A 27,496-nucleotide genomic window follows, 5' to 3' on the forward strand; every position below is an offset into this window, starting at 1 on the left:
AGTTTGCGCCAGGAGCAGCAAGCCCAAACGTTTCCTTAAATTTATTCTCACTCTGTTGGTTGATGCTTGACCTCTATGATCTGGACCTTAAACACCAACCTGCTGGGCTTTTGCAGAAGACACATAGGGGAGCGAAGTGTAGGGAGAGAAAACAGAAGAAGTGAAAGCTGAAACTTTGCTCTGAGAAACTAGAGGCTCTGCTATTTAGCTACAGAGCCAGAAGGATTAGTGAAAGCAGCCACAATTCTGTCTCCAAGCTCCATTTGTGCGACAGGGACAATTTGTTCACAGAGATTGTGTAAGAAAGACATGATGAGAGGAGAACAGGTGTCCAGAAAGCAGAAATTATGGCTAGGGAAAAACAAGTAAAAGAAAATAGATCCATCTTTCAAAGTACAGAGAAACTCTATTACAGAAAAAAGCATGCCAGGCATATATTGTATACTAAAGTTCCCCATCATTTCCTTGCCTCATATACACATATTCTGTGCCAAAAGCTGAACCCTTCATACTGTTTACATCCTACAAATCAACACAACTGACACATTTTGAAGATTTTATTCATTGTCTATAGAAACAAATGATATAAGTATTGCATATAAGACTCATCTCCTATTTAGTCAGAGTTTGGTTATCTGAATTCATTTTTGAGCTAATATATTTTTAAAACTTCCTGGAGGTCAAAGGTGATTTCCCCATTAGGAATGTACTTAAAGCTAGCAAAAAATCTTTATAAAATTTTTATTCAAAATTTTACATAAAGCAAAAAGCATCTATAGAGATAGAAAAGAAAGAAAAAAAATAGGTTCAAAACCAGAAAAAAGTTATTTAAGAAAATGACTTCTGAACTTCTTTTCAACAGATATTGACTAAACCCATCATCTCTGCTCCCTCATAACTCTTCCATATTATATTCTCATATTTTTCAGTCATTTAATCCATAGATCATTATTTCACTTTTTTCTTTATTTAGCAAAAACCATAAAAGGTTTCCAATCTCCATCTCTTTGACCAACAAGAGAGTTTTGCCATTTCTGCTAATTCTGAGTGTTTTACGATCCATTCCTCCCTTGTGGGAATTTCAATACTCTTCCCTCTTTGTGCATATAATAATCTTGCTGCCAAAGCTAATAAAAATCCCTACATTTGGTCCTTATATTCAAATTCCGTACTCTTGAAACTATTGCAAAAGAGCAATCACCAAACAAATTTGCAAAGATGAATGTGACTGAATATATTTCAGCACTTATCTAAATACTGCCAGAGAGAAGTGGAATTAAATGGAAGTAGGCTGGCAAGCGCATTCTTTGAACTATGTGTTTTATTATTTATGAAAAGGGAAAGGTGAAGATATGATGCAGAGCCCAGAAATCCTGTGTTTGGTTTCGGAACGTCATCAGGCATTACTATGCATGATGCCTTTTCTTAAATAATAATAATAATAAAAAGAAATGTACTTTTTAAAATATACATAATAGAAATACATAGAAGCTAAGAGGAGACACAATAGCAATATTCCAATATTTGAGGGGCTGCCAGAGAGAGAAGGGGGTCAAGTTATTTTCCAAAGCACCAGAAGGCCAGGCAAGGAATAATGGATGGAAACTGAACAAGGAGAGATTCAACCTGGAAATAAGGAGAAATTTTCTGACAGAGCAATCAACCAATGGAACAAGTTGTGGGAGCTTCAATCACTGGAAGCTTTCAAGAAGAGACTGGACTGCTAATTGTCAGAAATGGTGTAGGTTCTCCTGCTTGGACGGGGGGTTGGACTAGATGACCTACAAGGTCCCTTCCAACTCTATTAATCTTTGAATTTTAGCATATGTGAACAAATAATAAAGGCTAAATCACATAAGGCTGTTCCCATGAGGCTATGCAGTACTTCTAGCCTCGGCTTCTCTTGCATGACCAATTTTGAAAACGCAGTAGTCAGTTTTACAGTTGGTGACAGAACCAAAAAGTCAGATCCCTCTGGCTGAAGAGGTGCCACGATATGAAAATGCATAGAATGAAAACTGTAAGCTGTCATTAGTCAGTGGCTGGTTTTGTTCTGCGATGGTTTGTTTAACAAAGCACAATTGTCCAGGCTCATATCTGTGCTAAACTACATTGGGCAACACTTTCCAGGAAATGTCCTGCTTGGCTGCTCTCAGAGGGTCAGATTAGGTAATCATACCTCCTCGGCCCTTATTCTTAACACTGGTATACCACAGGGTTGCGTGTTGAGTCCCTTACTCTATAATCTTTATGTACATGACTGCATTCCCATTCACGTCAGCAATATTATTGTTAAATTTGCAGATGATACACCAGTGATGGGATTCATCTCCAGGGGGGATGAATCTGCCTATCGAGATAAGGTGGACTGGTTGTTTTCGTGGTGTGGAGACAATAACTTGGCCCTTAACACTAATAAAACCAAGGAGCTTATAGTGGACTACAGAAGGAATAGATCAGACATCCAGCCCTTGGTTATCGGAGACCTAGTGGAGCAAGTGGCTAGTTTTAAGTTTCTGGGTGTTATAATAAAAGAGGACCTGACCTGGGGCACTCACACTGCAGCATTGGTCAAAAGGCCAAGCAGAGATTATACTACCCGAGACTTCTCAGGAAACAACTGAATGAAAAACTGCTGGTGGCCTTCTACTGCTGCACCATAGAGAGTATTTTAACTTACTGCATCTGTGTATGATTTGCCAATTGCAAACGGTAGATAGGACAGCACTCCAGAGGGTTAACGCCATTGCCCGAAGGATTATTGGTTGCCCTCTCCCTTCTTTGGAAGAGCTTTATAGCTCCCCCTGCCTTAAGAAAGTTTAAACCAGGGGTCTCCAACCTTGGTCCCTTTAAGATTTGTGGACTTCAACTCCCAGAGTTTCTCAGCCAGCTTTGCTGGCTGAGGGACTCTGGGAGTTGAAGTCCACAAGCTTTGCTGGCTGAGGGACTCTGGGAGTTGAAGTCCACAAGTCTTAAAGGGACCAAGGTTGGAGACTCCTGGTTTAAAACATTCTTAAAGATCCATCTCATCCTGGGCACCCTTTTTTTGAACTACTATCATCTGGAAGATGGTACAGGACAAGAAAAACAAGGACAAATAGGCTGAAAAACAGCTTCTATCCTACAGCAGTAACTATATTGAATTCTACTGTATAGTGTAATACTAATGCAATATCAGGGGTTTTCAATTCAATTGTATAGAATGCGAAGGATGTATATATATATATATATTTATAGTTTTCTTACGTATGATGTACACTAAAGATGGCATTTAATTTCGTTGTACAAAGTGCAATGATAATAAACTAAATATTTTGTTTTTTTAGAAGATGGCCTCTGAAGACCATAGACTTGTGTCCACTCATACAGTGAGAGGCAAAGCCAAATTAATTAGAATGCTAAACTAGTGAATTCTGACCTTTTCAACAAACCATAATTAATTAAATCATGGCTTAGCATGGTATCTGAAGCCATTCTTGCATGCAGATGAAATATTGTTGTGTTATACAAGAAACTCCAAGGCGAGCTTATTGTGTTGGATAAGAAGAGTGAGTGGTATAATTGCTATCTCTGGAGTGTTTTACATTTTTCATTTACATTTTTCATTCTCAACCTCTATTGTGTGTAAAAAATAATCACAAATGAAAAGTAAAATGTTGTGGAATTTAGAGTTGAGTTGATGGGTAGGAAGCAGCTGAAAAGAGATCTTCCCTAAATCTTTCACAGTGTGTGTTTACTGATCTTGTGGCGAGCAGTTTAGTCTGGCTAGATTCCTTTCTATAGACAAGCTGCAATAAAAATACCACTCTGGTCAGCTCGTGTCATTTCTTGCACCTGACATAAAATGACTCTGAATCTTGTAGAACACAAAGCAAAATAAGGTATCAGCCAACAGTAGCAAAGGGCAGCGTGGAGACATTAAACTATAGAGAAAAGAAAGATAGTTCTGCTTCATTATTTACTCCCAATATTTACCACTTTCTACTTTTATCATTTAGAAGGGACAGTGAACTTACTTGGATATAAATTTAAAAGATTATTTGAGAATGTGCTATAGTAACAAAAAGAAAACAAGAAATGGGAAATAAGGAAAGGTAAGTTTATTCTATGAAAAATAACTTTTTAAAAAATCCATAATGTAAGTTATCTAGACTCAATAAAGGCATCAATGGGATTCAGAAGCACTCTAGATGGGACACAGAATAACTATATGAAATTTCAAGTCTTTCAAACTTACTGTACATGATAAATTTAGTAACAGATTATTTGTAAATATACAGCTATCATTGTCAGTGTATGGGGAGTTTTATTTTGTATTATGTGGATCCTAATTCTTATGATAACTGGTGAAATTTAAAAAATGAAGGATGAGAACCCCTGCTCTAATCCTTCATCGACCCATACTAAATTATTTGAGTTTACTTCTCTTCATGGTACTTTCCTCAGATTTGTCAATTATCTCCTTTTGCCTCTTCAAAATGTGTATAGTCCTCCTTTAATTCCTCCCCCTCTTCTACTTCAGCCTCTTTTTGAATTTCATTATTTAATTGTATTAAGACGGGACCAGGAGTAGATGGTCCTCCATCACTGAAAGACATATTGTCGTCTTCTTCCTCTGCAGGATAAAAGTGTCGTGCAGCTGACAGAAAATCATCTCCCACATCAAGAAGAATAAGCCGGTCCTGAAATTAGAATATAAATAAGTTTAAGCACAGTGAAAAATGAAAAAATACATCAAAAATATAATAAGACAATACTCAAATCACAAAAATCCTAATTAGCAGTATACCATATATTACACTACATTTCCGTCTTATAAAACTGTAAATATGAGGAGGTAAAGATTCTGAAATAGTTCTGGGGTGACAGGTCTCCCAAAAGTTTTGTTAAACATAGCATTAGTTTTGCCAGTTTTTATTATTTGACTTTTTAAAATACTGTTCATGGTGATTCCCCCACATTTTTAGTGTGAATAGGGAACAAAAAATGCTTAACGGAATTCATTTTGGAATCTAGAAAATTCAAAATCCTTCCTGGTGCAAGTCTAAGAAAATTAACATTTCAGAGGGATTGAAGAATTTCATTTAAATCTTTCTTAAAGGAAGATTTAGCAAATTTTATTTGGTTAAAAACAGCAGGAGATAACTTTTGATTTTGAAATATGGTCTACTTATCAGCAGAATAAGGGAAGGAGGGACTGGGAGTGATTTTATTACCACTTAATACAACAAAAGCACAATGACAAACAAATAAAATCAGTTCAATGAAGGTGACATTTCATTGACATAAAATGTATTATTACATTTGCAAAGACTGAAATGACAGATCCACATTTTGTAGAAGAGAGAGGCGATTGGAACGAAATGGAGCAGAAAACATTCTCTCCCCCCGTTTCTGGAGGCCCACATTCAGGCCTCACAAGGCAGATACCTTCTCAATGAAATGTCTAGGGAAAACCAGAAAAGTATGGAAGCCAAACAGGCTTTGGAGAGTTTTTAAGAAAAGCCTCTGCGCTTCTGCTTCAAGTAGCTGCAACCCTATTTTTAGCAGCTTCCAATTCCCTTCCTATATGGCTTGTTAGGAATGGCGCAACCACGACAACTATTCCATTGGCATTGCTGGAAAAGGAAGGATTTATCTTTTCACCAAACAATACTTATTTCCTGCTTCTAGATGGCAGCAAAGACATCTAGAAAAATCCAAACTCTTTGCTGCTCTGTCTTTGTCACCCATCGTTTTAAAGCATGGATCTAGTGGCCTAAGTCCAGGGGTGCCTGTGGAAATGCTACATGAAAAAGGCCAAGATAGAGGACCTTATTGTCATTGGAGGACAGAATAGAATAGAATAGAATTATTATAGAATAGAATTTAGAATTTATTGGCCAAGTGTGATTGGACACACAAGGAATTTGTTTTGGTGTACGTAAAAGAAAAAGGAAAAAAATACTTCATCAAGGTACAACATTTATAACACAAATGATGGTCATAGGGTACAATTTAACCCTTAATGATAGCAACAAAAAGTTACAGTCATAAGTGGAAAGAGATGGGTGATGGAAACGATGAGAAGATTAATAGTAGTGTAGATTTAGTAAATAGTCTGACAGTGTTGAGGGAATTATTTGTTTAGCAGAGTGATGGCCTTCGGGAAAAAACTGTTCTTGTGGCTAGTTGTTCTGGTGTGCAGTGCTTTATAGCGTCGTTTTTTTTTTATTCAAAAAGTTTTACAGAAAATTTCCCCCCCCCTTTCCCCCCCTCCCCTCCCCCCTCTCTTCACAACCCCACCCCCCGACTTCCCGGAACGAGCACAAGGTATAGTTAAAAATAAAACAAACATATGCTAAAAAATTTTCGTCCCAAGTTAATTATACCCCTACAATCATCAATTCCTAACTTCCCCCAAAAACAATCAAAAATAATACATCATAATCATTCAAAAACAGTCTGATAACTCTTAGTCTGATATCTACTTTGAATATAGTCAATCCATTTTTTCCATTCCTTTAAGTATCTTTCTTGCGTATTGTCTTTCAAAAAGGCTGATATCTTCGCCATCTCAGCCAAACTGGCAACCTTCAATATCCATTCTTCTATTGTGGGTACTTCTTTTTTCTTCCAGTACTGTCCTATTATTAATCTTGCTGCTGTTATTAGATTTAAAATCAATTTAGTCTCAATTACTGTACAGTCCGTAATAATTCCCAACAGAAAAAATTGCGGCAGGAACTTTAGCTTCTTTTTCAAAACATTTTGTAGAATCCACCAAATTTTTATCCAAAAGGCCTTTATATCCTTACAAGTCCACCAAATGTGAAAATATGTAGCGTCATCACAATTACATCTCCAACATTTTGCTTGCATATCTGGATACATACATGATAATTTCTTAGGATCTAAATGCCATCTATAAAACATTTTATAAAAATTTTCCCTCAAATTCTGTGCCTGCGTGAATTTAACATTTCTAACCCAATTTTTTCCCAAAGTTTCCAATAATATTGGCTCCTGAAAATTTTGTGCCCACTTTATCATACAGTCCTTTACCAAGTCCCTTTCAGAATCTATTTCGAGTAACACATTATACAATCTCTTTATATGCTCCTGAGACTGATTTCTAATTTGCTTTACCAAATTTCCCTCGTTCTGTTCTATACCAATTTTCTGATCTTCCTTCCATCTAGCACGTAATTGCTCATATTGAAACCAAGTATAATTTTTCCCTTCTTCTTTTAGTACATGCAGAGATTTTAATTGCAAATTACCTCTTTCAGTATACAAAAGATCTTTATATGTAATCATTTCCTGATTCTGTTCTATATTTATATTCTCTATTGTATGTCTAGGACTTGCCCATATAGCAACCTTATAATTTAGTTTATAAGAGTATTTTTTCCAAACACGCAGAAGAGCAGTTCTTAGCACATGATTTTTAAAGGCCACTTTTTTAAAGGCCACTTTTTTGTCATAAATTAAATATGCAAGCCATCCATATAGCAAGTTATAACCTTCTATATTCAAAATTCTTTCCTCCGTTAAATTAAACCAATCACTTATTGCAGAGAGAGCAGCTGCTTCATAGTATAATTTAAAATTGGGCATTTTTAAACCTCCCCTTTCCCGAGAATCTTGAATTATTTTCATTTTAACCCTAGCTTTTTTACCTTCCCATATAAATTTGTTAATTCCCTTCTGCCATTCCTCAAGATTCTTATCTTTCTTAATTATTGGTATCATTTGAAAGAGGAATAAAAATCTAGGTAAAACATTCATTTTAATAGCAGCAATTCTCCCCAGCAAAGATAATTGCAATTTTTTCCAAACAATCAACTCCTTCTGAACTTTTTGCCATAAAACCTTATAGTTATTCTTATACAATTTCACATTTGACGATGTAATATAGACCCCTAAGTATTTAACCCTCTTTACAATTTCAAATCCTGTTATTTCCTCTAGTTTTTTTTCCTGTTGTCTGGCCATATTTTTTATTATCACTTTTGTCTTTTTCTGATTTACCTTAAACCCTGAAACCTTCCCATATTGATCAATTATTTCCAACAAAGATTTACTAGAATTTATAGGGTTTGTTAAAGTAATCATCAGGTCATCTGCAAAAGCTCTCAGCTTATATTCATGTTGTCTAACTCTAATTCCCTCTATCTCCTTTACTTCTCGTATTTTATCCAATAATGGTTCTAGAGTTAAAATAAACCATAATGGTGATAAAGGACATCCCTGTCTTGTTCCTTTCGCAATCTTAAAAGGTTCTGTTAAGCTACCATTGATTATAATCTGTGCTGTTTGCTCTCCATAAATTGCCCTAATTATTCTTGTAAAACCATCTCCAAATTGCATCTTTTCCATTAATTTAAATAAAAAATCCCAATGCAATCGATCAAAAGCTTTCTCTGCATCGAGAAAAATAAATGCTGCTGGAATAAAATTTTTCTTTTCTAAATACTCCAGTAAATTAACAATCTGCCTAACATTATTCCTCATCTGTCTCCCTTTTATAAATCCAGATTGATCATTATGAATTCTTCGCTGCAAAATCAACATTAATCTATTAGCTATTATTTTAACAAAAATCTTATAATCATTATTTAAAAGTGAGATTGGCCTATAGTTCCCAGGTTTAGAACAATCCTGTTCCTCTTTTGGTATCAATGAAATAAAAGAGGTTCTCCATGAGGGGGGAATTCTCCTAGTTGTATCTGATTAAATAATTCCTTAAGTGGACCTAACATCTCATCCTGTAAATTCCTATAATAACTAACTGTGAGCACATCCGTACCAGGAGTCTTCCCATTTTAATTGTTTAATTACCAAAATAATTTCTTCAGAGGTTATAGGCGATTCAGTTCATCCGTTTGTTCTAAAGTTAAATTTTTAACCTTATATTCCTTCAAATAATTATCAATATCCCTATTCAATATATTATCTTTAAGATATAAATTTGTATAATATTCTAAAAAGCTTTTTAATTTTATCCTGTTGATATCTCTCTTACCTTTATATTCTATTTTTCTATAGTACGTTGTTTTTGTCTTTTCCTTAAAGTATATGCTAACCACCTACCAGGTCTATTTGCATTACAAAAAGTATTATGTTTGGCATATTGTATATTTGTTGCCACCTGATCAGCCATTATCATATTAAATTGATTCTGTAATAACTTTATTGCATCTTTAAGTTTTTGATCATGCGGGTTATGTATTAATAATGGTTGTTTCTTATAAATTTCCTCTTCTAGATACCTACGCTGTCTTTGTTGCTTATTTCTCTGTCTATTATTAATATATATTAATACACCTCTCATAAAAGCTTTACTGGCGTCCCAAACCATTTCTATCGATGTTTCGTTATTCAAATTATAATCAAAAAATTCTTTCATCTGCTTTTTACATTGATTTACATTATCCTGATATCTAAACAAAATTTCATTTAATCTCCAAGTTCTTCTACCTTCTTTTCCATATTGCAATTCCATCTAAACAGGACTATGATCAGACAAACATCGTGGAAATATCTTAGTTTTTTTCACCCTAAAAAGCAAATCATTATCATGTCAAAAAAGAATTTAGGCAGCTTTGCATGTGCAGGTATCTTCTTAGAAAAAATTCTCTTGTCCTTTCGTGTATCTATTACTCCATTCCAATCTCCCAATATAATACACGATTTATAATCCCATAGAATCAATTTATCATACAACATTCTATAAAATTTTTCTTGTTGCTGATTGGGTGCATATATACCAAACAAAAGGGTCTTTTTTGTTTCTATTGTAAGTTCAATAGCAATATATCTTCCGTGAATATCTGCCTCTATTAACTTGGCTAGTATATCTTTTCTCAAATAAACCACTATGCCATGTTTTTTGTCCAAAGCTGAGGCAACAAAATGTTTACCTAACTTTGAGTTTATTAAGTACTTTTGATCTGATAGTTTAATATGCGTTTCTTGTAAGCAAATCACATCATTTCTAAATTGTTTCAAATAATGAAATATTTTTCTTCTCTTCTGAGCTGAATTCAAACCATTGACATTCCAGGTCAAAATTTTATTTGCCATTACTGGCCTGCTGAAGTTTTTGAGTGATCAATTGAAGATCGTCCTCCCGTATCTTCGGCCGTGCTCCTCCCACCGCTTCTATAACAGAATCCTGAACTTTACTTTGAGTTTGTTGCTCCTTTTCTTTACGCTTAAGGGCTCCCCTCGTCAGTCTTTGTTCTTGTGGCTGTTCCTCAGATGGTAACATCACTGGAATCACTTCAGCTTCCACACCCATTTGAGTCTCTTGAATTCTTTTTTCTATTATTTCTACTTCAAGTTTCAGCATGGTAGAAAGAAAATCTTTGGCCTTAAGCACTGTATCAATACGATACCTCCTTCCTTGATAATACATGGTCAAACCAACTGGAACCTCCCATCTAAATTGAATCTGGTATTTCTTAAATTCTTGTGTAAAAAATGTAAAGTCCTTTCTATCCCTTAACATCTTGGGAGGAATCTCTTTCAAAACCTTCAGCTCCTATTCTCCTATTTTCAAGTTTTTCTAAAATGCAACTTGCAAAATTTGATTTCTCACTGTTCTTTTCAAAAAATAAACCACAATGTCTCTAGGAAGTTTCTTCTGCCTAGCAATCCAGGAATTAACTCTATAAATTTTGTCAATTTGATAAGCAACCTCTTGTGGATCAAGTTCAATAAATTCAGCCAGAGCTTCTGATAATTTTTTTTTAAAATCTTCTCCTTTCTCCTCATTCAAGCCCCTAATTCTCAGAGCTCCTTCCATCATTCTATACTGCATCACCACCACTTGATCTTCATTTTTGTCCAATTTGATTTGCATTCCCCCCATTCTATTTTCTATTTGCTGATTTGACTGAGCAATTTCTTGCACCTCCTCCTCCACCACCTCCAGTCTTTTTGCCAAACCTTGGAAAGCCATCAAAATATCTTCTCTTATTTTTTTATTATTCTCTTTTATTTCTTCTCTTATTTTCTCATTATTATCCATCATCTCCTTAAACCTTTCTTCAAACACTTTCCCTTGCTCTTTAATCAAATCTTCTAAAGCTGGTTCAGAACCCCTTCTACCCCCAGTCTTTGGTGGTTTAGTAGCCATTTCAGTTTTTAAAATTCACAAAATATAAATCTAGAAACTTCTCTTTTCCCCTTTAAGTATAGGAGAGTTCACTTCACTTCATTAGAATCCACACATAACGTTTCTTAGCTTCTTAGTTACACAGCCTGTTTACAATTCCATTCTTCACTTTCACTTCCTTTCAGGTGCCATCTTAAACAGTCAGTTAAAACAAAGGAAAAAAAAGTTTCTCTTTTTAAAAGGGTAGAAGTCAGGAAATCAAAAATACTTGCAATCCAATAGTTGTTCACTCGTGCTTATTCCGTCTGCTTATAGAAATCCATAAAGATAAGACAATTAGCAGAGATGGACACTTTCTTCTTTTCCTACTTTTGCAGGAGCGCACTGAAGTCGGAGCTTGTGGCAGGGTGATTTATGGGACTCGACCCTCAGGGCTCTGTTTAATAAAAAACAAAACCCCTGGGGAGGTCTACCACTCCCCCGCAGCTCTTATCTTTCCCTTTCATCCAGGGAGAGAGATTAAAGCCGGCTTTTTCCTGGCTTTTACGATGTTCAGTACGGAGCCCCTTAATTAGGAACTCAGTGAAGAAGGTGGCGCCACCGGAAGTCCTTTATAGCGTCGTTTTGATGGTAGGAGTTGAAACAGTTTATGTCCAGGATGTGAGGGATCTGTAAATATTTTCATGGCCCTCTTCTTGATTCGTGCAGTATACAGGTCCTCAATGGAAGGCAGGTTGGTAACAATTATTTTTTCTGCAGTTCTAATTATCCTCTGAAGTCTGTGTCTTTGTTGTTGGGTTGCAGAACCAAACCAGACTGTTATAGAGGTGCAAATGACAGACTCAATAATTCCTCTGTAGAACTGGATCAGTAGCTCCTTGGACAGTTTGAGCTTTCTGAGTTGGCCCAGAAAGAACAGTCTTTGTTGTCCTTTTTTGATGATGTTTTTGATGTTAACTGTCCATTTTAGATCTTGCGAAATGATAGAACCTAGAAATTTGAAGATTTCTACTGTTGATACTGTGTTGTCAAGTATTGTGAGAGGTGGAAGTATGGAAGGGTTCTTCCTAAAGCCTATCACCGTTTCTACAGTTTTGAGTGTGTTCAGTTCCAGATTGTTTCGGTCGCACCACAAGGCTAGTCGTTCGACCTCACGTCTATATGCAGATTCGACATTGTCTCGAATGAGAGCAATCACTGTTGTGTCATCTGTGAACTTCAGTAGTTTAACAGATGGATCATTGGAGATGCAGTCATTGGTAAACAGAGAAAAGAGAAGTGGGGAGAGCACACAGCCTTGGGGGGCCCCTATGCTAATTGTACAGGTATCTGATGTGATTCTGCTTAGCTTCCCTATGATTTATATTGATATATTGACCATTATTTGTGTTGTAAATGTTGTATCTTGATGAAGATATCTTTTTTTTTAATGTACACTGAGAGCATACGCACCAAGACAAATTCCTTGTGTGTCCAATCACACTTGGCCAATAAAAAATTCTATTCTATTCTATTCTATTCTATTCTATTCTATTCTATTCTATTCTATTCTATTCTATTCTATTCTATTCTATTCTATTCTATTCACCTGCTGCTTCCTGTTTGTTAGGAAGCTTGTGATCCACTTACAAGTCTGTTCAGGTACTTGTAGCTGGTTTAGCTTAGTTAGAAGAGTGTCTGGAATGATGGTATTGAATGCTGAACTAAAGTCTACACAGAGGACCCTTACATAGGTCTTTGGAGATTCAGGATGTTGTAAGATGTAGTGCAGAGCCATATTAACAGCATCATCTGTTGATCTATTTGCTTGGTAAGCAAATTGCAAGGGGTCTAACAGCGGATCCGTGATGGTTTTCAAGTAGGAAAGCACTAGCCTTTCAAAGGCTTTCATGACTACAGATGTAAAAGCAACTGGTCTGTAGTCATTCAGTTCCTTGATAGTGGGCTTCTTCGGCACTGGGATGGTGGTAGAGCGTTTGAAGCAAGAAGGAACATAGCACATCTCTAGTGATTTATTGAAGATATGGGTGAAGATGGGGGCAAGAAGGAGTTATCTTGTCTGGGCCTGGAGCTTTTCCTGGCTTTTGTCTGTGAAATAGGTCCTGCACTGCCTTTTCTGTGATCACTAGAGATTGTGAACCCAATGGGATGGGGTCAGTTGTAGGAGGCTTGGCTGCTGTTGGTGTGTCTGAGATGGGGGTTATGAAGATAGGTGGCTGTAGTTTCCTTTCAAACCTGCAGTAAAACACGTTCAGGTCATCTGCCAGTTGCTGATTTCCTTCAGCCTGGGAGGGAGGTTTGCCATAGCCGATGATATTTTTAAGAGTTTTCCACATGTTTGCTGGTTCATTTGCTGAAAACTGATTCTTTAGCTTTTCAGAATAGCTTTTTTTTTGCTGCTCTGATCTCCCTTGTTAGTACATTTCTGGCCTGATTGTATAGCATTTTATCACCTTTCCTGTAGGCTTCCTCTTTGGAATGACGTAGCTGCTTAAGTTTAGGTGTGAACCAAGGTTTGTTGTTACTGTATATAACCAATTCCCTTCCTATATGGCTTGTTAGGAATGGCGCAACCACGACAACTATTTCATTGACATTGCTGGAAAAGGAAGGATTTATCTTCTCACCAAACAATACTCATTTCCTGCTTCTAGATGGCAGCAAAGACATCTAGAAAAATCCAAACTCTTTGCTGCTCTGTATTTGTTATCCATCGTTTTAAAGCATGGATCTGGTGGCCTAAGTCCAGGGGTGCCTGTGGAAATACTACATGAAAAGGCCAAGATGGAGGACCTTATTGTCATTGGAGGACAACTTTATTGTCTGACACCTGCTCCTTTTTATAAGTGTTGCTGTAAGGATATGTGGGAATGATCTTGAGAGACAGAAAGGAGAGCCATAAACTGGACAACTGGTGTGTAAAAGATGTATCAATCCTATAGAAGGAGGGAGAATGTGGAAATATTTCAGAAGGAACTATTCCCAGTTTTCTGGAGAGTAAAAGGAAAAGAGGAGGAAATACTTTCAGACTTGCCCGATTCCGTAACCTTACAATAATGACAGAGTTAGTATTTTAGTTGGGCTTCCTGTCACAATGGCCTTACAGACTAACAGTTGCACGGGCAATATATATTAAAAAAGGCACAGGGCTTTAGTTATAATTTCCGGCCACCATCTTGTTTTCTTTGACTTTCTCAGAAACATATCTGCCTATTTCAGCATCCTGAGAGCAGGACAATGGCAGCTGTGAATAAAATGCCTCTCAATCCCATCGCCTGATGTTTGTCTCTTTCTTCCTTTTGATATCTCATCTTTTTCTATCAAAAAGGCATCTAAACTTAGACCTTGATATTTCTCATTATATTTTGCATATAATAGATAGGATAGGATAGGATAGGATAGGATAGGATAGGATAGGATGTAATGTAATGTAATGTAATGTAATGTAATATAATATAATATAATACAATATAATATTTCTGTTCCACAAATTATGATTCCATTTAGCTTGTTGATGGCTTAAGGATTAATTCTTACTGCTGTTCATATCCTTGAGGTGACAGAATAGTAATAACTCTTGTTAAAGTTACCCCAAATATCTTCTAACGCTTGTCCATTTTAAAATGGATTGCTTTTGCCTCAGGCCACCTTTCAAAATCTTTTTTTTCTTTTTCCAGGCTGTGAACCACAAAATACATTAGAAGGAATCAACTTACATCAGCTCCACATTAGGTTAACCATTGTGGGAAGACCTACATCAAATTTCAATTAGGAGAGATGCAGCTGCTGTTCTCACCCTCCAAAATAGTTTCCATGATGCTGTGAGTAATATCTAGAGCTTCCTCTGACATGGTACTGTAGAGACATTATATTCTCTACAGTTTCCTCCCTACTCACCAAGACAAAGAGATATCTCTCTGGTGGACCACCATGCTGATGTCCAAAAATTGATGTCTGTTCAGCCAGGATAGTGTGGAGTCTGCGAGCCTCTTGAGGATTGTGGAGAGATTCATAGGAAGTACAGGAAGTTACAGTGAGTAGGCCATCTGCTTCAGCTTTGAATCCTATATTGAGAAAATATCATTAACCTTCATATTTCATTCATAGCAATTCACCAAATGATCTTCTATTGTATTTATATGCACTGCCAGAAAATTCAACATTGAAATCACATTCAGACAAATATACAAAGATATTTCACCAAATTTCAGATTGCAATTTAGTCATTCTTGAACATATAAAAAGCTTTTATCTGATACCAAGGGAACCTCTATAATCAATGTGCTACAAAAGGCTTTGTATATCATCATCTAACTTTAACTACCATAAAACAAGTTACAGAAGTTCAGATAGGTACAGCATACAGCAAGGGACATCAATCAAAACATCAATTACACCAAAAATTATGCCTGCCATCCTCCCATTTGTACTGAAATCAAAAATAGTTTTCAATGTTATTCCTGAATCCAAGGACATGGAGGAAGGGTTGGGGAGAATGGCATTTGTGGTTTGAAAAAGTCCAAAAAATCTCTATCTAAGATTTTCAGTGCCATCTTGCTCAGTGAAAGTGCAAGCAAAAAGCACTGATAGAAAATGTTTAGATTAGAATATAATCTTATAGCTCTGTGTTTCTACAATTCCATCTTCCACTCGTACCAAGTCTTACAGAACCCAAGAATGAAGCTACCGAAGCATGGATTCCCCCCAGATTCAATGGGAGAGCCAGTTTTATGTAGTGGTTTGAAGCATTAGGCAACAAAAGCATCAGGAAACTATGCATTCTAGTCCAGTCTTAAACCTGAAGCCAGCTGGTTGACTTTGGGCCAGTCACTACTTTCAGCCATCGGAAGAGGCAATGGCAATCATTTCAGAAAGACATTGCTAAGAAGACTGAAGAAACTAGTCCAGGAGTTGCCAGGAGCCAAGCCTGATTTCAAGATAGACACAGACACAAGCCAACCTAAAGGGAAACCCTATAGTAATTTCTGGTCAGGCAGCCCAAATTTAGCATCAGCCTAGACCTGTGATGGTGAACCTATGGCACACGTGCCCAAAGTGGCACATAAAGCCATGTTGCCCGGCATGCGCTGCCTTGCCTGTTTGTCTTCTGGGTTTCTGGTGTGCATGTGCACATGACGATCTGCTATCCTTCACGCGTGCGGCAGTGCCAAAAACCAGTGTGCGCATGCGCACCAGCCAGCTGATCGTTGGGTGTGCATATGCGCTAGAACCTGGGAGTTAGACTTTTCCGGAGCACAATCCCTTTGCATGCATGGTAGTGCCGCATGTGCACTGGCCAGCTGATTGTTGGGCGCTCCTGTGTGCTAGAACTCCAAAGTTCAGCTTTTCCACAGCACGGCCCTGACGAGCGCGCAAGCACGCATGACATTTCTTTGCAACCTTTTTGGCACCGAAAAGGTTCTCCATCACTGGCCTAGACCCTGAGAAGCAGGAGATTTTTTTCCCCCCTAGGCCTAACTACTAGCTTAATATTGTTCTTTTAGATCAGCTTAAACACACCCAGAGACAAAGAGAAACTGATAAGCAGACAGACAGATAAAAGTTTGCCACTCTTGTATCACTATGGTTCTGTCTCTTGATCAGGGATTCCAATGTTGTTGTTTTTTAACTAACAGATTCTGTGGTCTGGAATAATTTGAAAATTCCGGTTTCAATTATCAAAGCCTACTAAACCTTGCAATATCATATAATAAGGGAAAATGCCATATAGTCTATTTAATTCTCTAGTTTTTTTTTAAATAACAACTTCTGTTGGATTAAAGCCCTTCAGATGGCCAAAATACATAGAAGCCTTCTTTCCACAGTTTTTTTTTTATTTGTAAGAATTGCAGAGACAACCATTGACAATTATTTTCAATAGACAATGGCAGATTTAATTCTTTGAATCTAGGATATTCTACTTGCTGATATTAGTTAACATTCCACAATAGCTCAGCCAACGAAAAAACTTTTATCTTATTCTTACTGGTTATTTTATGTTTAAAATAAAAACTGTGTCTGAGGTCCTGCCTATAATTTTTAAATTTTTCTTTAGAATAAAAGATTATACAATAAATTAACCTGACAGAAAAAAATGTTCACTATCAGGACACTTACCTAAGACTTCCAAGATATGTTTCCATCGATCCTTTACCTTTCGACGGATCTGTCGGTGGGCAATGATGTCAAAGCTCAAACGTCTGTATCCCTTTATCAGAATAAGGAGAACAGGGGGAAAAAAAGAATCCCCAAACTATACAGATCAGCAAAATTCAAGCTCTTATGGAGGGCAAGGCATGTGCGTGCAAGGAGCTAGATTTTACAGAGGCATGAAAGCAGAGATCTGCTACTTTGTGAACCCAGAGAACGTATTAATATTTTGGGAATAGATTATACATGATCAAAATTAATTGTTGCATAGGGTGCAGGGGTGAAATCCAGGAGGTTCTGACAGGTTCTGGAGAACGGTAGTGAAAATTTTGAGCAGTTCGGAGAACTGGCAAATACCATCTCTGGCTGGCCCCAGAGTGGGGCGGGAATGGAAGTTTTGCAATATTCTTCCCCCAGGAGCGGGGAGGGAATGGGGATTTTACAGTATCCTTCCCCTGGAGTGGGGTGGGAATGGAGATTTTGCAGTATCCTTCCCCTGCCATGCCCACCAAGGCACACCACACCCACCAAGCCATGCCCACAGAACCGGTAGTAAAAAAAATTGGATTTCACCGCTGGTAGGGTGTATGTCCATTCACAACATGGCTACCATAATGGTTGAACCCAGTCATAAAACACCACTGACCAGAAGTTAACCAGTGAAGGTGATCCTTGTAACCCTTTTAAGTCTCCAAGATATACACATACAAAGCAAGCATTGGGCTAGAGTCATTTTCTATTTTTATTCATTTAAGAATAGTTTTGGACCTATATGTAATTCCTTGCCTTTCTGGAAATTAGCATTATTCTGGAGACTAGTGCTGTTCTGCAGTATATCGGGTTTTTCTTCTTCTATATTCAACAAAGAAAAAAGTAGAATAGAATTAAGTGGGTACATAGGGAGATGCCGTTGAGGTTCCAACTTTAAATAATGGGTTTGGGCATGCATGTGCAGATAGATACAAATGTGTTCTACTCAAATGAGATCTCTGCTCCCCATATTTAAGGGATGTGGTTACAATTAATCCTTATACTTTTATAGGAAAAAAGGAGCAAATGATTGATATAAACAATAACGATACTTTTACTTCTAATCCACTCAATAATTGAAATTTTCTGGATTAACCATAATTGTTAGACCTACTCTTTAAAGAAGAGTAACAAAAATATAATCAAATGATTATTATCTACCATGGAGTCATTGCTGATTCTTCGTGGCTACATAGATAGCTTTTCTCCATGAAGATCTATCCCTCACCTTCTCTCTCAGGTCTTCCAGTGGTGCACTAGGACTGAGTCCACCCACCTTGGTGCTAATCATCATTTTCTTTCCTTCCACAGAATGTAAGAGGCGCCTGTCACTCCAAAGAACCCACTTTGCTCCATTTGTTGGAGACCTCTGGAGAAGTGGTCTCCAACAAATAGGGTTGCTTTTGACCTCCAAAGAGGTCAAAAGCAACCATACTGAAACATAGTGCATTTCTTGAGATACTCTGTTCCTAAATTATGCAGGGTTTCAGTACTTGAACCAGGAGGCCCAGAAAAAGAATTGGAGTTAAACAATAAATCCAGATTTCAGAGACACCATTATCCCTTTCCGATGACGTTTTGACTAGCAACGGTTAGTTTTTTTCATCTTCCTTCCACCTGATTGTTTACATTGCTAGTAGCAATGAAAGCTATCAGGTACCAAGTCCACGGGGAAGTCATAAAGATCAAGATGTTATCCACAACTATATAATACACATAAAGTGCACTTTATTACATGGTTGTGGGTCAACCTCTTTCTTTTTTCATTCACTCACACTGGTTTTCCCAGGTACTTCTGTAATGAGATCTCCGCAGTCCAGATCTGTCCTGGCCATTTTAGAATTTATATCTTGAGCTTAGTTTATTATTTTTATATTCTATTTTATGAGAAAATACTTGTCTGTTTAGGTAAAGTTGCAGTTCTCAGGTGAAATCAAGGCCAATACGTAAAAATTTTTTTACACCCCCCTCCACTCTCCCTTGTAGCACTGTGTAGCATAGTGTTATTTAACTACGGTTTCAGTGCTCTGAGGGTGAGGAGAAATTAAAATCACATTTCTAATTTTTATGAACTCTAGAAGTCATGGACAAAGCAGTTAATGGAATGACAGCATGGCAAACCCAGCCAAAACTAGATGTAGCCACAAGCATTTTCAGAATGATCTTAAAAAGACCAATTTATACATTTACACCTCTTTTTTTCTTGGCTCAAAGCAGCAATAGCATTTTTGTTTATGATCATTCTTGACACACACGTCACCACTTTCACATGGAGAAAACAACAAAAGAAACTATTCACTATATCTGCCAACATATCAAGCTACATGTGGCTGAATTCCACATCGTTAAATTCAACTCCATATGAAAGAAAGAGCTCCAACTGTGTGGGTCACTTACCTCTGACCCACGACGCATTTTTGACCTTTTCTCTAGCAGCTTGTGAAGCTCATGATCATCTCCCCGCTCCACATGAGCGGAGTCTGCTGGTTCATTCCACAAGTTTGCTGCCTCCGACAGCCGCCGTTTCTGTAACTTATTGAAATACTGAACTGTGTCACTGCAATAGGAAGTGGAAAAGATTCAAGGTTTTGGTTTAGACGGCAGTGTGAGGAGAATCCATAGCAATGCATTGTAATGGAGTTATTGAAGCTGGCCTAGCCTAGTGTTTTCCATGGTGTAACACTTATCTCATCCAAAATATTTAAAGGCCTTGCACAGACTTTTCAGGAGACTGAGGGCTTTGTGGGTTCAGATATATTCAAAGCTACTGGGTTTCCCAGAAAATAAGACCTCCCCAAAAATATTTAAACGCATGCACAGCCGGTCTCCGCCATTTCCTCTGGTTAGGGTTAGGGAGACAGAGCTAGAAATCAGGTAAGACGGCAAGAGGAGCCCTGTCTTGCTCCACGCGCCCCAAAATAATAAGACCTCCCCAAAAATAAGGCCAAACGCTTATTTTAGGTTTCAAAAAATATAAGACAGGGTCTTATTTTCGAGGAAACATGGTATGCCTCAGAATTGGGTCTCAGACATGGCTGCTGAATTGTGATTCACAGACTGTGTGGCTTCACATTTGCTAGTGGATCCATCACCATTCCTCTGGAGCCATATTTTTCAACCTTGGCAACTCTGAGATATATGGGATCCCAGAATTCCTCACCCAGGGCAATATGTTTGAAAACAGACAAGGAGAGAATTTGAGATTGCGCACAAGTGCTCCAGATAGCTGCTCCTCATGAGGAGACCACAAGACAACTGCCTCTACCTGGTTTAGAGCTCTGGAAGAAGAAATGGCCAGCTTGCCTCAAACCTTGGTTGGCACCTTCAAAAAGATGCAGGGATCATATACTTCCTTTTCTAATAACTTTTGAACATGGCTTGTTAACTGTTTTTCAATTATCAGGAAGCTTTGGATCAACAAATCTGAAACATTGGATGAGTTTCCTTTAATTGTTAGTGAAAGAAGTTTAAATACAATTTTATTTTTTATTTTGGAATAAACAGCAAAAAGGTAATTAGAAGTTTGATTTTGGAAAGTTACAAACAAACTTTAAAATTTTGGAATTAGTTATTTACTATTGCATAAGAATGCTTCCCATTGGAAAATGTTTTTGTAACATAGTAGGCTAACTGGAAAGAGGGAGCACATTCCAAGGAGGGGTTTGAGATAAGAACAAACAAGGCCCAAAACTGGATTGTGGGAAGAGAATAAAGTTTAGGATAACCCCTCCCTAAAATCTCCAGGGCACATCTATTAGGTTAAGGTAATATAGGGTTGGTTTGTCAAGATTGATTATGTAATCAAAAATTATTTTTTCTTGCTGGATTGTGTTAAATTGCTCTTTGGCTAAGCTTGACATCTCAAAAAAAAAATAAAGATAGGACTTTGAAAAAATAACTAGAAGGAATTATGATTACCGTTAAAGGAGAACAACACTTAGATTCAACTTACAAATACAGAATGAAGCAAAATATTTTGACATTAGACATGCCACCATAATGAAATTAATTTCAAGCGATTAAGAGATCAGATCCTGTTGAAAACAGGAACAGGAGAAATCTGCCTTGAAGCTAAGTAAAAACACTCACAGATGCTGTCCTATTTATATTAATAACAAGCCATTACTTTATGCAGCCCAAACGGCAGCATCTAAACCTAAAGAGATAGCTTCAGAAGAGATAAACAAACATCCCCAAGGCTATAGAAATATTGCTTTTATTTATTAATCAAGTGTGTATCTCCCAAAGGAACTCTGAGAAGCAAACAAAATAAAAACATAATAACATTAAAAATCATTCAATGCAATAAACTGTGCTGAGGTCTCAATAAAAAACTTCCATCCATCCATCATCCACCAGGGGTCAAACTATCAAATCCTGGCTTCAGTGCCTGGAGGAAAAGAATAGATCTTCACCATTTTCCTGAAGGCCAAAGGGGTCAGGCCATCCTATCTATAGATAGAAGCCATTCTACCTTATAAGGTAGGCACCATAAGACACAAAGCATGCTTCTGTGGTCCAGTAAGTGACACTGCTTCATGAATGTACTCAGAGCATGTCCAACCCTGCCAAATTTACTTGCAGAAACCATTGGAGGGAGATAGTCCCACTCTGGCCCCATGCAAGTACAGGACATTTTTGTTCCTTGCTAAAAGCATAGAAAAATATAGGGAAGGGATCAGCCTAATGAGAACAGAACATGTTGAATACAAAAAGTTGTCCTTCGGTTGGAATTAGAGAGTCATGGAAAACAAGGGAACAAGCAACAGAATGGAGATGGATTTAAATACTCAACTTTCCAGCATTACTTTCAAAGCAAAACATTTTCATATGAATTATGCAGATTCGTACTATTGCAGTCATATTTATGGAACCTTAAGATAATTGTGAAATGCTAAAATACATACCCAGTGATCAATGAATTCTTCTCTAATTCATCTTCATCGTGATAACAGCAACAACACACTTGGCCCAAGAAATCCATGTCACTTGCAAAAGCTGCAGATTATAAAATATGCCTATAACTAGTATATCAGAGTATACAATAGGGATAACAGAAATTGCGCTTGAAAAAAAGGCAAAGAAGTTTATATTTCTCTTTAAATACTGTCTGACAGTCATAAGCAGAGATCATGTGAAATGTTTCCTTCAATCCTCCATAGCTTAGGGCATTTGAACAAAGCATACAAAATTCAATCTAATATATTGTGGTCTTGGCATTTATATGGAAAGAAGAGTAAGTTCATTTTTGTTATGTTTCTCAAGACCTATTAAAGCAGTATTAAATAATGAAGTGCCTCTAGGAGGTCCAGAGACACTTATCTAACCTGGTATCAATTGGAGGCCCTGACTTGATTTTGTTTATTCCCTTAATTTTTTAAAAAGGAAGAGGTGCCATGACTCCATGGATATAATCAGAAAATAAAAATACAAGGAGACTGTATGTCCATGCTTGTCAGGAAATGTGCCTCAGCATACAAAATGTAAGCTAGGATGATAAACAGTGAGCAATTACCATATTAATTTGACTTTTAGAACAGGGATTTCCAACCTTGGTAACTTTAAGACTTGGGGACTTCAACTCCCAGAATCCCTCAGCCAGCAAAGCTGGCTGAGGAATTCTGGGAGTTGAAGTCCCCAAGTCTTAAAGTTGCCAAGGTTGGAGACCCCTGTTTTAGAACATGGTTTTTTAAATGGTCTTTCCACAAAATGGTGGCCAGTTTCTGAAAATGGTCTTGACACTCAAAATTCCTAAGACTTCTGGATCAAAGAATGAGTCTAGTTGTGATATATCTTGTAATTTTTTGAAGACAAAGTACTCAGTATACCCAAGACAAAAGATTAATAGAAGGAACTCATTTCACAACCATGATATATGATTGGTATGGAACTGTAATGCTGGCCTACCAAAACAAAAGTGAACATCATTTCTGAGATCAAACATTGCATTTGGTATCATGCTTGGTTTCAGTGGGGGCAAGAATGCCTAAGCTAGATAATTTTCTGGCTTAATAGCTTTTCAAGTCTTGCAAAGGAAAAAAAACACACAAAACCAAATATTTTAAATGGCTTTTCTCAATCTGGCTCCTTCCAGATGGGACCTTCCGGTCCTGGCCCCTTGATAATGGCCTACAGGCACCAAGACATCTGGAGGTCAGGTTGCAATAAAAGTTTCTAGCTTCAGTAACAAAATTGAGGTGCTGGGGTACATGAATTACATTCGTTCACCTAAAATTTTACATCCTGAGAAATGAAAGAAAATTAGCCACACTCTTTTTCAAGTGATCTTTGATTATATCTTTGTGACATCACCACAAATACTTATAATAAAGCAGATGGAAGAGAGGTTCACAGAGCATAATGTCAATTAAATTCCTGTATTGGTTTGGGATTTTTTTTTTCTTTTTGTCCTAGGCTATAGTTTATGATTCATATAAAAAGCACCAGCAAAACACTTTAGATTTTAGAATATGTTTCATATGCATTGCATCCTTACAATTCTGCATCCCTATAGTTCAGAAAGTAGGAATTTATAAGAATTTTAATTAATGAATGAAATTTCCATGTGTTCAATATTTCACTTTTAATAGCTATAAACTTTGATTTAATAAGGCTAGTTTGGGAGTCAGAACATTTATCTGCCCTAGGATTGTTTTATTAGCTGTATTTTATGACTTTTAAACAAGAAAATAAAAACTAACATAGACTAATACAGTGTAAACAAAATAAAAGGAAAAAAGAAAAAGGATATAAGAAGTAGTTTCTGATATTCTTCACAGCAGTTATAAGTACAAATATATTTTAACCTGTCTTGTTAAAGTTATATCTTATTATTATTCTTTCTATAATCTATTGAGTCTAATCATCAAACCCATAAATTGCAAGTTCATTTATGTGCAAAAAGTTCATGAAAGGCTTCCAGTTACCAATAAATGTAAATACTTTTTTTTTCATAATCAAAGAAAACAATTTATCCATTTCAGTAAAATGTAGCAAATTCAGCTTCAACAACCATTGCTCATAGTGGTTGGTGTTGAATCTTTCCATCTGTGCATATAATAATCTACCGTAGCTGCTTATATTGAAATAATCTTCTATAGCTTCTTTTCTAACTGTTTAACCACCAAAGGGAAAAGCTCTGGCTTCACTGGAATGTTATTAATTAATAGGATTCTTGTTAAGATGTTACTAGGATATTTCTTAATAAGGAGCTATTCTTGTAGGTTACAATTCCAACATATTGGAATTTTCTCATTTCAAGAGCTACGGCTACTGATTAGTGAGGCAGAAAAACTTGCATGCATCTTTCTTCCTCTTATTTGTTGGATAATTGTCAACAACAACAACAAAATACTCATTGCCCATTTCATGATAGCCAAATCAGCTTAAATAGCTCCCCTGGTTCCTCCATTTTTTGGATCAGTATACTGCAATCTGAGGCAATTGTCTTTTAATTAGCCAGCACCCAGCTTGAACAAAAATTCTTGCTCACAAAAGTGGTTTGTTTGCAGCATTGAATTGAATTGAATTGAATTTTTATTGGCCAAGAACTTTTATTGGTCATAGAACTTCAAACTACATTCCTATAGAAATTCTGATTTTGGATGTCATATTGTTAAGTAGATGGCAAGCTCTATTATGTTTAGCAAACAGTTTTGATGTGTAAGCCACGAAGTGAGATATCAAAATATGCAACTGGTCTTAATTGAGCTAATAACATTAATCTACATCTAAAAGGCTAATATTTTATTAAGGCATAGTTCTGTGGCCTATATTTTATAAATTAGATCATTTTTTTGTGTTTTTTAAGCTACCACAAGAGCCTTAGTTGCTTCTTTCTCACAAGATTATTTAAATGCAATAAAATAAAGAAAATCACAGATATATTTATGAAGGATAAGTTATAACAGAACACATGTCTACTTATGAGAAAGCAGGCTTTGGATCATGTTATATATATATAAAACCCCCCACTAACTGCATAACACAGAAAAGCAAAAATTTATTTAGAACAGTGAAAACAAAGATTAGATTTAGATTAGATTAGCAAAACTGAACGTAAAAATATAAATCAGGCTTAAAAGAAGTACACACTGAGACAGTGAAGTTTTTATTATTATTTTATTTGATTAATTCTCAAATATCTGAAGCAAAAGGCATGTTTTTTTAATTCAAGTGGCTTTTTAAATGAGGTGTAAAGGCAAAGAAATCTGTGTTAGATTTACAAAAAAGTACAAGCCACTTTCCAATGATATCCAGAATGCTTAACTGAAGGCATTTAAATAAGATTAATTGCTCATGTTTAGAAATGAGAATATAGTCACATATTTCATGATGGTGCAGCTTATTTTTTTAAAAAATAAAAAAAAAAATATTTTGAAGCAGCTTCTTGTTTATGACTTTCCTTATTCCCGGAGATGATAGGCAGTAAAGTTTCACTTCAATAGTGATAGGCAAGATATATATATATAAGAGATGGAACTTCTAGTCCGGTTCATATCCTAAAACCTTTTCAGGACCTGCATTTATTAAGGAATCATATTCCATGAAAATAAATTTTGGGGGAAAAAGATGGACCACAAGTATCTACTTTAAGGAAGCACAATCCTCATGCTCTGGTGATAGTTCTTGTCTTTGCCTTAAGAAGGTCCATTCATTATTATGGCAAATCCAGCACATGCCTCATGATGTTGTCAGGGCAAGGAAAAGAAGCAGATGACAAGATGTTTTCAAGTAAGCTTCTCTTGCATTTAGCATGTATCCTTGAAGAAAAGGGCTGGAATTCACTATTTCTGGATTAAGATGTCATTTAGGAATATACAGAATATAAATCTTGGCCTTAATTAGCAAGTCCTCCAGCCTACTCATAACAGGATGGAATATCATAATCAAACTATGAAATGTCAGCCACTGTAGAAGGTTCAGTTCTGCAGACAGAGATGGGGCCTTCTTCATATCCTCGGAAAGAAGTAATTAAAAAAAAAATCATGATAGAACTAGAACAGCACCTCAGAAAGGCACACACCAATTTGAAGCACAATTCTAATCCATGTATTCAATGGTGATAGTGGGAATTTCATTTCCTGGAGCCATTGCCTCTTCAAGGACACATAGTAAAATTATGGTCACACTTTTGGGCAATTCAGTCCTCTGACTTGAAGGGGTACATCATTGTTTAGGAAAGTGAAGGGTCCAGAGTAGATACAACAGTGATTAGAAAATTATCTGGCTTATTCTGCAGCATTCCAACCATATCACTTCATATGCAGGATTACTTGATGGTACTCTTCATATTTGGATATGTTTATGAGTTTATACTAGTCAGAGATAGTATGACCATGTCAAGGGAGAAAAGAGGGACAGGTAGAAGTATTAGGGATTAAGCAACAGGATTTTGCAATTATGTTCATGAATTAATTTGGCACAACAGCAACTGCAGTGTTAACTTTGATCATCAGCAAAAGATCTCAAATATTTTGTTCTAATTTTTCTCTTCAGTATGTTCTGTTTTGAACCATCAACCGTCTTATCTCCTCTTCCCACATGATTATCTTCCTGAGTCTATACATTGATATCACCGGCCACAGGCTCATTTTTCATTTTTATCCTGAATGACAGCTAAATAATTTTTTTCAACTAGTAGGAAGAGGTATCCACTTCTTTGGGCCTTGATAGGTTCACAGAACATTCAAAAGGCAATGTTAAACCAAGTTTTAAGAATTAGATCTTGATGTGATTTCCATAATTCGTTTACGCAGGTGGAACATAAATTCTGTCATGGTGGCACTCAAGCTTTGGTTAATTAGATATCGGGGAAGCCGACCCTAAAGGACAAAACAAGCAAATCAAAACACATCAATTTAATGTTTATATATTCTAACGCTCATTGGTCTTGTCTAATCTAGTCAAATTATCAAATATTTGGTACATAATTGTGGTCTCTTAAGATAGAGCAAGATCCTTCTCAGTTCTGCCATCCAACTTCAGTTTTACCTGAGGCATTACTAAATAAATGAGGTTAATCACAAACTATGGCTACTCTCTCTTTTAAAAATGAATAAAACTAAGAATCCAGGAACTTATTTTGTATAACTATGTCCATCTTGCTCAATTTCATCTATACTAATTTCAAGCAGAACTTCAGGATTTCTGGCAACTTTTTTTGTCAAGTATATTTAGAAATGAAATATACAACATTTGGCATACAAAGCA

General features: G+C 36.5%; 2 protein-coding genes across 5 annotated transcripts in view; both read right to left on the minus strand.

Moving 5' to 3' along the window:
* Positions 1–4,085: 4,085 nt before the first annotated feature.
* MREG (melanoregulin) lies at positions 4,086–19,539 on the minus strand. Of its 2 annotated transcripts, none has more exons than XM_058181129.1 (4): positions 18,041–19,539; positions 17,222–17,270; positions 15,002–15,168; positions 4,086–4,682 (listed from the first exon to the last, which is right to left on the minus strand). In XM_058181129.1, the coding sequence occupies exons 1-4, from the start codon at positions 18,056–18,058 to the stop codon at positions 4,452–4,454; spliced, it is 465 nt and encodes a 154-aa protein (XP_058037112.1). In that variant the 5' UTR covers positions 18,059–19,539; the 3' UTR covers positions 4,086–4,451. The 2 variants fall into 2 exon arrangements, with proteins under 2 accessions (XP_058037112.1, XP_058037111.1); XM_058181128.1 differs by having other exon boundaries at positions 17,222–17,312.
* Positions 19,540–19,681: 142 nt separating this feature from the next.
* The window catches only part of STARD3 (StAR related lipid transfer domain containing 3), a 44,065-nt gene continuing 36,250 nt past the window's right edge, over positions 19,682–27,496 (minus strand). For 2 of the 3 annotated variants that reach the window (XM_058181121.1, XM_058181119.1), the window contains one exon: positions 25,389–27,108. In XM_058181121.1, the coding sequence (XP_058037104.1) occupies positions 26,998–27,108 (111 nt within the window). In that variant the 3' untranslated portion in view covers positions 25,389–26,997. Of the gene's footprint in view, positions 19,842–22,191; positions 22,283–25,388; positions 27,109–27,496 lie in introns of those variants that run through there. The other variant, XM_058181120.1, reaches the window with a different exon arrangement.

Source organism: Ahaetulla prasina, chromosome 4 (genome assembly GCF_028640845.1).
Source record: "Ahaetulla prasina isolate Xishuangbanna chromosome 4, ASM2864084v1, whole genome shotgun sequence".
In the NCBI taxonomy this organism is placed as follows: domain Eukaryota; kingdom Metazoa; phylum Chordata; class Lepidosauria; order Squamata; family Colubridae; genus Ahaetulla; species Ahaetulla prasina.